Genomic DNA, 13,169 nt, shown 5'->3' with positions numbered 1-13,169 from the left:
GCAGCTCTTATGAGCTTACTGAATCATTATTTCAAAGATTTTTGAAGAATTGGTCTGTCAGAAGAGAGAAAAGCAATTTGCACAACATAATGAGGACCATCAAGACAGTTTACACCTTCAAATTTATAATAGGTATAAATACAACAAACTAATGATTTAATTTGTTGAAGGACAGTGGGTGGTATTGTTCTTTTTGCAGTATGTGTGCATGAAAATTAAGCCCTCATCTTTAACAGGTTATTTTCTACATTCAAAATTATTTCCTGCTTTTATTTTTATAAAATGATCCAGTGGAAGATACGGCTACAGAATTTTATTATCAGGACTGTTGGATTGCTTATTAACATACTCTAAGATGTCTGTTCTATCCTTCTCCTACATAGTGACATATTCCTTGGCTAATTAAGGCAACAGGCAGGCTCTTGAAGTTAGGAGTCGCAGGGTAAGAGAGATGAGAATCTCTTTACAGAGAAGCCTTTGTCTGGACTCATATGATGGAAGATAGGGAATGGCTGTAGGCCTGTCTGTATAGCTGGCACTCCAGCCTGCCATTGGGGGCCCATCACCAGATAGTTGAACTGCTACCCTGTCACATAAATGAGATGTAGACTGACTGGCTGTTAGTGAGCCTCATTGGTTGTCCATCTTATGGATGCTTCTGGGCCCTAAATCTGCTTCCCCGAAAGTAACTAACATTGGGAATGATGTTGGTAAGCCTGCACACCAGAAAGTGCTAGTACCTTTCAGCTCTTGGATGCTGCCTGAACTGCTGTGCTCTTCCAGCACCACTAATCCAGAACCTTTCAGCTCTGTCTGCCTCCACTTCATTGCCTAATTGGGAATCAAAAATTAATTTTGTAATTTTGGGCTTTGTCCCATTTGATATGTTTTAAAAGGCCACATTAAATATTTTCTATTATATGTTTGCTTAAAAATTTGATTTAACAGAGATCTCATTACCATATGTATATAGATAACTTCAGAACTCCCAATATATGCCCCGTCCGTTACATAAATGGACCATTGATGCAATGCTCTGACATGGCCTTTTCTCTGTTCAATGTCTGGGAACCATGCCCAATATTCTGTGCAAAGTGCATACACAGCAATACTGAAGGTACCCGCAAAATGCTCACAAATTATCCTCTTTAAGATCCTTTAAGTTTTAATTTGAGGACACAATGCATTAAAATGAGCAAATCAACAAAAGCAAATAGCTTTGTCATGGATGGTGAATGTGATCACATTTCCTTGTTGAAGGAAACAATTTCTTCAGTGGTGCAACTTCACCTTCAGTCTATCTGACATGACTTTAATATGAGCAAAATGCTGCAATACCTTTCAACCAATTCAAAGATGGTGAAATAAATTTATTAAGGCAAGACACAACAGATTCCACAGTGACAAAGACAATCTGGTATGAATGACTTCTGCCGTTTCCTTTCTCCCCCATCACAAAAGGTGTAGATGTTGGCTGACTCTTCTAAATGAAGGAATTGTTACAGAAAACACAATTACTGATCAGATGTAGCGATCACAGAGAACAGTCAGTGTGGGCAGGCAAGCAGATTGGAGGGCAGCTTGTTTTTTTTTGTAGTTTTTAATTCGAAAGAAAAGGGGATACTAAACATGGAGGGTGCTCTCTGTGCATCAGAAAGTAATTGTCTTGCCCCTCCAAGCCCAAGGAGACAATTGCATGCCTAGATTTTAAAACTCACTGCAACGCCCCACCCCACCCTACCCCCCCCCCCCCCACCCACTCTGAGTTCATCCAATGATGTTGACTTATCTGGCTGGGTTTTTAATCCATTGGGATGTTCAGCCTGAGTATGCATGCACCAATCCAGCCCACTCACAGCACGTTAGAGCTGTAGGCTGGGTTTCTTATTTAGCTATGAGCTGACCACTGACTCTCCTTTGGTGAGGAGGAGGCATGTGCAGACAGTCTGCTGCCTCTTATCAATTCTATGTCGCTAAGTAGGTGGATAATATGCATGAGCTGAAAATGTGTTGCTAGAAAAGCACAGCAGGTCAGATAGCATCCAAGGAACAGGAGAATCGATGTTTCGGGCATAAGCCCTTCTTCAGGAATGAGGAAAGTGTGTCCAGCAGGCTAAGATAAAAGGTAGGGAGGAGGGACTTGGGGGAGGGGCGTTGGAAATGCGATAGGTGGTAGGAAATCAAGGTGAGGGTGATAGGCCGGAGTGGGGTGGGGGCGGAGAGGTCAGGTAGAAGATTGCAGGTTAGGAAGGCGGTGCTGAGTTCAAGGGATTTGACTGAGACAAGGTGGGGGGAGGGGAAATGAGGAAACTGGAGAAATCTGAGTTTATCCTTGTGGTTGGAGGGTTCCTAGGCGGAAGATGAGGCGCTCTTCCTCCAACCGTCGTGTTGCTATGGTCTGGCGATGGAGGAGTCCAAGGACCTGCATGTCCTTGGTGGAGTGGGAGGGGGAGTTGAAGTGTTGAGCTACGGGGTGGTTGGGTTGGTTGGTCCGGGTGTCCCAGAGGTGTTCTCTGAAACGTTCCGCAAGTAGGAGGCCTGACTCCCCAATATAGAGGAGGCCACATCGGGTGCAGCAGATGCAATAGATGATGTGTGTGGCGATGCAGGTGAATTTGTGGCGGATATGGAAGTATCCCTTGGGGCCTTGGAGGGAAGTAAGGGGGAAGGTGTGGGCGCAAGTTTTGCATTTCTTGCGGTTGCAGGGGAAGGTGCCGGGAGTGGAGGTTGGGTTGGTGGGGGGTGTGGACCTGACGAGGGAGTCACAGAGGGAGTGGTCTTTTTGGAACGCTGATAGGGGAGGGAAGGGAAATATATCCCTGGTAGTGGGGTCCGTTTGGAGGTGGCGGAAATGACGGCAGATGATACGCCGTTTGGAGGTTGGTGGGGTGGTAGGTGAGGACCAGTGGGGTTCTGTCCTGGTGGCAGTTGGAGGGGCGGGGCTCAAGGGCGGAGGAGCGGGAAGTGGAAGAGATGCGGTGGAGGGCATCGTCGACCACGTCTGGGGGGGATATTGCGGTCCTTGAAGAAGGAGGCCATCTGGGTTGTACGGTTTTGGAACTGGTCTTCCTGGGAGCAGATGCAGCGGAGATGAAGGAATTGGGAATATGGGATGGCGTTTTTACAGGGGGCAGGGTGGGAGGAGATGTAGTCTAGGTAGCTGGGGGAGTTGGTCGGTTTATAGTAAATGTCCGTGTTGATTCGGTCGCCTGAGATAGAAATGGAGAGGTCTAGGAAAGGGAGGGAGGAGTCTGAGATGGTCCAGGTCTAGGAAGGGGAGGGAGGAAACCAACCCAACCACCCCGTAACTCAACACTTCAACTCTCCCTCCCACTCCACCAAGGACATGCAGGTCCTTGGACTCGTCCATCGCCAGACCATAGCAACACGACGGTTGGTGGAAGAGCGCCTCATCTTCTGCCTCGGAACCCTCCAACCACAAAGGATGAACTCAGATTTCTCCAGTTTCCTCATTTCCCCTCCCCCACCTTGTCTCAGTCAAATCCCTCGAACTCAGCACCGCCTTCCTAACCTGCAATCTTCTTCCTGGCCTCTCCACCCCCACCCCACTCCGGCCTATCACCCTCACCTTGATCTCCTTCCACCTATCGCATTTCCAACGCCCGTCCCCCACGTCCCTCCTCCCGACCTTTTATCTTAGCCTGCTGGACACACTTTCCTCATTTCTGAAGAAGGGCTTATGCCCGAAACGTCGATTCTCCTCTTCCTTGGATGCTGCCTGACCTGCTGCGCTTTTCCAGGAACACATTTTCAGCTCTGATCTCCAGCATTTGCAGTCCTCACTTTCTCCTTGAGGATAATATGCATGATTATCTAGCATTTAACGTTAACGTAACCTTAATGGCTTTGATTTGAGATGGTGTCAATGAAGATTTCACAGATTCTGCATAGTATAGAAAGTACTGATCATATAAATCACACTTATTTCTATTTGTCTTTTTAATTGTTGTTCTTCACTGAACATAACCGACACAGAAAATATGCAGGAACAAATCTGCATCTGTGTGTTCTTCACCCTTTAAAATTGATGTACTTCTTTCCATTGAGAGCTTTAGTGCAATGTGTAACATTCTGCTGACTAAGTTCAGGTAAAGGTAGGAAGGCTGCACCATTTCATCCAATACAGCTGAAGCTATTATCTGGCGATTACTTGGTTGCTAAAGTAAATGAAGTAATTATCAAGACTGACTAAACAGATGAAGCAAGAAGAAGTCCTCTCTCCCATCCTGTTCTCTGGATGAGAGGGTTTTGCACTGGAGCAATAAAAAATGGTGTGGTTTGAAAACTGCTCTTTCTTCCACCTATCACAAATTAAAATATTTTCTTTTATTTACAAAGAGAAGAGCCTTGAGGACAGCATCTGAAAAAGTCAGAAACCGATCATCTTTCTCTGCAAATGTTATGCACAATGCTCCAGGAACACGGGTGAATCGATACATCAGCCGGTTAATTGAGGCTCGGCAAACAGAGTCTGAAATGGCAGATTTACATTTTGTTACCTTAAAGTACAAACAAACTGAAAGGGAACAGAAAGTAAGTGTTTTTTAAATAAAACCAAGTAAACTTACAATGTGTTTTATAGTGCATAGAAGTCTATGTTAACCAAATAATTTTCTCAGTTTTTATCTAACTGCATCCTCTACATTGCCTGTAGCATCCATGAGTAAATTGCACAGATTGCTCTACAGTCAATCATTCTGGCTCCAAGGGATTGGTGTCAATATCAACAAATGGGACAGTGAAAAGCCACGCATAAGTACAGCGGCTTTTTAACTGACCCACCTAATTATGATTTTACTTTCAGCTTTGTACCTAATTAACATCAGTAGGCATGATCAAGATATGTATTTCATCTCAGGTTAAAGAAACAGCAAAAGCATCCAGGTTGATAGAGTTAGGATGAGGAGACACCAGCCTGCTGCTATGAAGTCAACACAGGCAATGGCTGCACTCTGCTTCATTTACCCTGAGCTGGATGCACTCCCAGATTCCTGGAAACTGAAGGATGCCTGAAGAGAGATGATCTTCCCGAATGACATGAGGGAGAATCTTGCAGTTAGCTCAAAGGCAGCCTTGCTTGAGTTAGTCCAGAGATCAGCAGCAGGAGCACGGCACCACCTTCCTTGATTCAGTACAAGAAGCAATTTATTAACATAAACAAGGCAGGAAAGGTAATACTTTGCCGTATTCAGCTACACACTTGTATCTCCCCATTTCCTCATGCTGTTTTCTTCTTCGTGCCAATTTATTGTACGTTGTCAGTGTAATTTTTGTCTCCCCATCCATTCATCCACCACTGTTAGTCCCACTTACCTTTGTGTATGGTCATACCTGTCCCTTCTAGTCACGATCAAAAAATGTCAGCTGTCCTTGGATGAACACCCTAATGTACAATGATTTGACCTCAACTACTTTCTGTGGCAGAGGATTCACAAGCTCTCCACTCTCTGGGTGAAGAAATTTCTTCACTTTCTTTCCTAAATGGTCTAACCGCTTATCATTAGACTGTGACCCCAGGTCTGGACTTGGTGGTCATTAGGAACATCCTTCTCGCATTATCCCTGTCTGATCCTGTTAAACATTTATAGGTTTCTATGCAACCTATGAAAATAGTTCCAACCAATCCAGTCATAGAGATGTACAGCCTGGACACAGACCCTTCGGTCCAACCCTTCCATGCCGACCAGATATCCCAACCCAAACTAGTCCCACCTGTCAGCACCCGGCCCATATCCCTCCAAACCCTTCCTATTAATATACCCATCCAAATGCCTCTTAAATGTTGCAATTGTACCAGCCTCCACCACATCCTCTGGCAGCTCATTCCATACACGTACCACACTCTGCATGAAAAAGTTGCCCCTTGGGTCTCTCTTTTATCTTTCCCCTCTCACCCTAAACCTATGCCCTCTCGTTCTGGACTCCACGACCCCAGGGAAAAGACTTTGCCTATTTATCCTATCCATGCCCCTCATAATTTTGTAAACCTCTATAAGGTTACCCCTCAGCCTCCGACGGTCCAGGGGAAACAGCCCCAGCCTATTCAACCTCTCCCTGTAGCTCAGATCCTCCAACCCTGGCAACATCTTTGTAAATCTTTTCTGAACCCTTTCAAGTTTCACAACATCTTTCTGATAGGAAGGAGACCAGAATTGCACACAATATTCCAACAGTGGCCTAACTGATGTCCTATACAGCCGCAACAAGACCTCCCAACTACTGTACTCAATAGTCTGACCAATAATGGAAAGCATACCAAACGCCTTCTTCACTATCCTATCCACCTGCGACTCCACTTTCAAGGAGAAGAACTTGAGCTTGAGGGAACCTGATGCGATTTGAACACGCAACCTACTCGGCTGGAGTCAGACCTGCTGCCGTTACACCGCAGGCCCATAAATAGGTTTTGTTGCTCTCCTTCTGTGTTAATGCATTCACATGTATTTTGTCCCACTGGGGGCATCATGCAAGAGGTGAATCAAGTTTTCCATGATGAAAATAACAATTCCAATGAGCTGACTCTCTTCTGAAGGTGCACCATCAAATGACTTGTTTAGGTTTTGTGACGGTGCGCTTTGTAATTTCTTGGGTGAATATTGGCAATTTATTGGATTTTCACCTGGTGACTCTCAATTCATATCTGAGCAAGACTAATTGCGAAGTCAGGGACACAGTTTACATTGGAGGCTACAGCCTTATCCATGTTCTGCTAAGCTATATCTAACCCCCATTGATGGCACAGTTTTAAAGTGAGTCTGAATTACTTGCTCGTTGAGAGATTGGATGAGTCTGTCTTAAGCATGGATGACATGGGATCATAGACTTTGTGATGAAGTCATCTCCAAAGGCTTGTATTGAGAATAAAAGAAAGCAATCGTGTATGCATGTAGATGTCTTCCATTGACCCATAGACAATTAATGTCACCTTAAGTAGAATGAGTAATATCCAAAGTTTGATATTTCATGGACCAAATTGGAGTGGTTGAAACAATGTAAGCCAGGTGGACCTCTTAGAATAGAAGTACCCTAATTGGGGCTGTTAATCTGTTCCAATCAAGGAGCCCTGGCTGACAGAGATAAACAGAAGTGTCAGAGGTTCTGTTCACTCTTGACAACCGACTCTGAGGGAGCTGGATCAATATCAAGGACCCTCCACGTGTAAATAAAGGGTGACTTGGTGGCAGAATATGGCCCTCTATGGACTTGTTTCACTAATAATCTGCAAAGATGTTCTGCAGACATTGTTGACAGGAAATTATGGATGTGACTGAGAGAAAATAATGGTAAATGTGGACATGATAATTGGGACTTCATTCAAAGCACTTCCATTTCACATACATTCATCCATTTCCCTGCACTGCACCCCAATAAGTATTCCAAATATTACCTTGTCACCTGAAGGGTCAATTTTATCTATGATCTGTACACTTAAGTCTTTGGCCATGGTCCTCATGAATCCAAATGTGAAGAAGACTTCAGCCAAGAGAATCTCAGCACTAGGGTAAGGGTCTGAGTATCTGAGAAACAGAAAATCAATGTTTCAGGCAAAAGCCCTTCATCCGGAAAGAGCTTTTGCCTGAAATGTCGATTTTCCTGCTCCTCGGATGCAGCCTGACCTGCTGTGCTTTTCCAGCACCACTCTAATCTCCAGCATCTGCAGTACCCACTCCTGCCTAGGGATCTGAATCGCCAAACTGTGTACCTTGTCATCACAGATATTGTGAAAAGCTGTTTTAGTAAAGCAGGTAAGAAGGCAGTTGAATGCTCAATGGTAAGACTTCAGCCCCCTCATTTATTGCAATGCTCTCACTTGACTTTCACTGATGAGTTCCAGAACAGCCATGAACCAAATATTACACCATAAACTCACATCACAATTGCTGTTATTGAAGGATTAACATCCCCTCGATTGACAACCCACCCATCCCGAAGGGGTGCACAACTTGCAGCAAAAGTGAAGATGTGAGTGGGTTGTAACTGCTTCCCAAATGAAACATTTCCTGAACTAACCCTCTACTTATATAGTCATCTGTGTAACATTCCCCCACTCACGCCAACCCCCTACCTGATATCATTTCTCAAAATCTCTTAGTGAGGGTGGAGGAAACATCTGTCAGTACTGATTGCTATCCTTTTGCTTAAATTGAAAGTGCACATGAGTTGCTGTTGAACCCATTACTTGATTGTAAAACATCTTCTGGTAAAACTAGCTGTCTAGATTCGTGTAGGAAAATGGTGAGATACTATAACTCAGTTACGTCCGTGCCTGCAAGACAAGAACGAAAAAACTCTATAATTAGTTCCCAAGTTGCGGAATCTTTGGTGAAGCAGAATGTAGAAATCCCGTCAAAGTACGTTAAAGGCGATATGGAAATCACAACTATATTGGCATTGCTTTTCTGCTCACAAGTTATCCAGAGGGTTGTCTGACTAAATTTCTGATTCTCTGCAGTAACATGTAATAATACCATGTGACATTTTAATTAAAAACACATTTGTTGTTTCAAACAATTTTGCTTAATTGGGTAATTTAATTGCTTGAACAGATTGATTTCTGTGTGGAAAATGTCTTGTGGTTAAAATAAAGACTAAATAAATTAGTTTTTTGTTTGCAAATAAACCACAACTGTGATCACAAAGGGTTTCATGCAAATGTTGCAACCGAATATTCCAAAGTATTCCTTCCCCTTATTGGCTCTGGATTTTCTTTTTTGCTCCTTTAAGGAAAATACATGGTGATGAAAAGTTGAGGTGAAATCACGAGGAATGGTGGTTGGGAAGTGGAGCATTGAGTCTTTCTCTGCCTGGCAACTTTGTTCATATTTTTCAATTTTGTAAAATCCACACATGAACATTCAAGCAGGATTCATTGCATAGTAATAATAGTCCAAAGATGTGCAGGCTAGGTGAATTGGTCATGCTAAATTGCCCATAGTGTTAGGTGCATTAGTCAGAGTGAAATGGGTCTGGGTGGGTTATTCTTTACAGGGTTGGTGTGGACTGGTTGGGCCGAAGAGCCTGTTTCCACACTGTAGGGAATATAATCTAATCTAATAAGCTATGGGAACTTTGGCTGATATATTGCTGCTCAATTGGTTAAGAAACGCAGTGGTTATTTCTCCCATTTACTATTTGTACAAAATTCTAAGTATAGAGATGTGGTTTGTGATTTCTACAAATTCTGAACAGGCAAGCTCCTTCTCAAACCAGAAACCAGACTTTCCTTTACATAGCAAACAGAGAGGAAGTAAATCTACTAGTGAGGCTGATTTTGATGATCGACTTATCAGTGCTCTACAACCTAGCTCATCAGTACATTTACTGCCTGGACACTTAGCTTAAATATGTCTGCAGGTTAGTTAAAGAAGGTGAAGATCATTTGGCCCTGAGGTTTCCCATTGCATAATCTAGATGCTTGCTAAATGATTCAGCGACATATCTGTTGGTCTATATGACTATAAAATGTAAGAGCAGAAGTAGCCCATTAGTCTGCTCATACAAAGGGATCTTGGCTTAACTGATAACCCATACAATCATTTTCCCTTTTTTTCCAGTTAATCCTCAATTATTTTACTGGTTAAAAATTTGTCTCTTTCATCCTTGAGTATCCGTAATGACCCCACCTCTACAGCCCTCTCCAGGAGACAATTCCACAGATGTGCTACCTTCAGATAGAAGAAATTTCTCATCCCTTTCTTAAGTGGATGACCTTTTATTCTGAGAAGGTCTGGGCTGGTCCAAGATTCTTTCATGAGGAGAAACAACATCTCCACACCTACCTTGCCAACATCTCTAAGAATCTTGTCTGTTTCAATAAGGCCACCTCGCATTATTATAAACGCTAATGTGTACTGGTCCCACTAATCAATCTCTCCACTGTTTGTTTGAAAGGGATATTTTTCTGATAAAAGCTCGAAACTTGCCTTTTAGTAATTTGAACTGAGGCCATCTTGTTCCTGCCACATTTTAATTCAGTGTTCCTGAGTTGCCTTTCCCAGACTTTGAACTATCATATACTTCTGTAAGTTCATCTCTTAGATGTCTCATTATGAAAAGCCCATGTTATGTGAGTTTTCTTGATAATGTGGACATATGACATGATGGATCTGTTTTATGCTACATTTCTGCACCACCGTCAAAGCCTATATATATATTGCTTGTGGCTTAGTGACTTGAATAGTACTGTACATCTGGTTTGAACAGTGAATTGCACCGTTAGATAACCTGTTCTGTTAACTTGTTCTGTGTTTGGTTATGCTGTCCAACATTTGATTGGCTTTTTTAATTGCTTTTTGGCACAGTTTGGACATGTTCAGTGCTGATTCATGAGAATTTTGTAAACTTAATTCTTCAGAATTTCATTACCATTCATGGAGTATGTATTACTGCTTATTTTGTTAATGGAATGAAAATCAAAATGGTTTTCCACTGATTTCCACTGCAAAGTCTTCACACCATTTATTTTCTGTCTGCTGCTTCAATTTGACATAAGGACAGGCTTTTATGGGATTGTACAATACAATACAATAAGATATTATCAGATAATGGAATACAGAGGAACCTCAATTATCCAAATGAGATGGGCGGGCACTATTTCATTCAGATAATTGATTATTCAGTTAATTGGTTCAATACCTTTCCTCTGGGGCTCGGAGTTTTCTGTTACGTCTGCTCCCCGCTCAGGAAATTAGGCAGCAGCATACCACATGCGAACACTCACCCCCACCCTCTATCCAACACTGCTATGCCCAAACCCTGTTCAACACCGCCCCCACCCGTTGTCTGACTGCTGTCCACACCCTTGTCCCCAGTCTGACCAGGCCGCCCTGCCCCAGTGCACTGCTGGGAGGGGGGGGCGCAGTGGGCTGGACACCTACACGAAGACTGCTGTTGCCTTTGGGGGGTCAGTCTCAAAAGTGTACAGGACAATGTTGGAAAGATTATCTGGGGAAAGGGGGTGGTTCAGGGTAAACGCCCCTGCCCCCCATGTAGAACTCCAGGGAAAGTGTGTGGGGAGAGAGAGAGGGGGTGGGTGGTCAGTCATTCGGACATGGTGCCTGGGCACCCATCGATGTCCAGGACTGTTCTTGGCAGCATTTCGATAAGCTGAGTTCACTTTTAATCATTGTAAACAAAATACCTCTTTGATGTAATGTTTCTATCGGGATCTTGAGATCTTCTTCGGATAATCCGAAATTTGAATAATTGAGGTTCCTCTTGTGTGTGTTTTTTTTTTGTCTGTTTAGAGAAAAATAATGTTTACTGAACACCAAAGCACTTTTACTGCAGTAGAATAACTATATGATAATGCCAGAAACTAACAAAACCAAATACTTATGTTGCAAAATCTGTAGCCATAAAGAATCATGGAAGGTTATTAATATATTGTAAGGCAGTAACTCAATCAAAGGTGATAAAGATAGCATTTTTAAAGATCATAATGTTCCTAAATTATTTTGCACTTCCAGTCTAAGATGATTTTTTTTTGATAAAGTAGATACTGGTTCATTACTAGAATTCACTGGTTTGTCAAAGTTTGCATTTCGATGGATCATTTAATATTCCCTTCAATAATTAATGGCACAGCTAGTTCAAGTCCAGGAAATCTGAACTCATTGATTTTAACATGCACATATTATAGCATTGCTTTAGCTCAACCCATTATCAGCATACATAAGTTTCGCTCTGTCCACATTCTGAATAGACCAGTGCCTATCCAGATATGACATATAGCACGGAAGCAATAGCCTAAGTTGTTTGCTTTCTTGAAACAAAATGATTACTGTGAACTGTCCAATATTTTGTGGGAGTTTGTGTTTTCTTTTCAGCTCTTCATTCTGTACTAAGTGCCTTGAATTTTGCCAAAAGTTTAACATTTTATCTTTTTCCTCTTTAATGATAAAATACAGCATTTAAGATCATAAATGTCTCATTAACGGTGGCTAGTTCAAATAGTGTGATCTAATGTTTTAATTTGTACAAACTATTCACTATTCTGCATCTGTGGCCCAGATTTTGAGGCAAAAATAATGATAAGGCCAATATTATTGAGTAAATTGGACAGAAAATTCCACTGTCCACACATGTATAGCTGAAACATGGAAATGAAGATGTTGCTATTTGAGTTCCTTTTATTCTAGTACAAGCTTCACTATCCTGTAAACCCAATGGGAGACTGAGCATTTAAATACACATGACATTGTGGCACTCACTCAGCAGACACACCAGTCCAGCAACAGTATGCTAGCAAGAGTAACTGCAAATTGTCATCTGAACTGTTCAATTAACTTGCATGATATTTTCAAGTGAATTGAATCCATGCTACTTAATCTGTGTTACTTACAAATAACACAAGAAATGCAACTCCTCCATAGCAGTGAACTGGGTGTTGCGTCACCACCTTGAGGATCTGCTCGATGATCTGACTCCTGGCCTTAGGGCTCTCACTGTATACATGCTAGATATTTAAGGTTTGGTCATGGGATCCTGAGTCTTGAGGCAGGTACAAAACTGATCACCCTTGTTGTGCAGCAGTCATTCTCTTATTTAAAGTGGGAGCTGAAAGTTTGAGGGAACGGCAAACTGACACAGAATTCAAATAACAGGATTGCTACCAGGATAGCAGGCATTTCCCAGCCTGATGTCGTAGCTTGCAGTTACCTGGGAAGTACAGGAGAAAAGATTAGATTAGATTAGATTACATTACAGTGTGGAAACAGGCCCTTCGGCCCAACAAGTCCACACCGCCCCGCCGAAGCGCAACCCACCCATACCCCTACATCTACCCCTTACCTAACACTACGGGCAATTTAGCATGGCCAATTCACCCTGACCTGCACATCTTTGGACTGTGGGAGGAAACCGGAGCACCCGGAGGAAACCCACGCAGACACGGGGAGAACGTGCAAACTCCACACAGTCAGTTACCTGAGGCGGGAATTGAACCTGGAATCCTGGAAGTAATCCTGGAAAAGTTATGTGCACACTGTTCAGCGCGAAAACAATGTCCTCTCACCTCACGTAAGGAGTGTCTGTCATCTCTTTGATCAGCAATGGATCTGGGAGACATTACAATGTTTCTGACCCTGTCACTAGCATTGCCAACCTCGCCCTGTTCTGCAGTTGAAGGTCTGGTTGCCAAAATTGAT

The 13,169-nt window shown here is 42.9% G+C and overlaps 1 protein-coding gene across 3 annotated transcripts in view; it reads left to right on the top strand.

Moving 5' to 3' along the window:
* LOC140480588 (adenylate cyclase type 1-like) overlaps positions 1 to 13,169 on the top strand; it is a 289,915-nt gene that overhangs the window by 200,779 nt on the left and 75,967 nt on the right. For all 3 annotated transcript variants that reach the window (XM_072575640.1, XM_072575642.1, XM_072575643.1), the window contains one exon: positions 4,360 to 4,554. In XM_072575640.1, the coding sequence (XP_072431741.1) occupies positions 4,360 to 4,554 (195 nt within the window). The remainder of the gene's footprint in view (positions 1 to 4,359; positions 4,555 to 13,169) is intronic.

The sequence above is a fragment of the Chiloscyllium punctatum genome, chromosome 8 (genome assembly GCF_047496795.1).
Source record: "Chiloscyllium punctatum isolate Juve2018m chromosome 8, sChiPun1.3, whole genome shotgun sequence".
NCBI classification, from domain to species: Eukaryota; Metazoa; Chordata; class Chondrichthyes; order Orectolobiformes; family Hemiscylliidae; genus Chiloscyllium; species Chiloscyllium punctatum.
The sequence above is the reverse complement of the archived record's forward strand: the minus strand, read 5'-3'. Positions and strand labels throughout refer to the sequence as shown.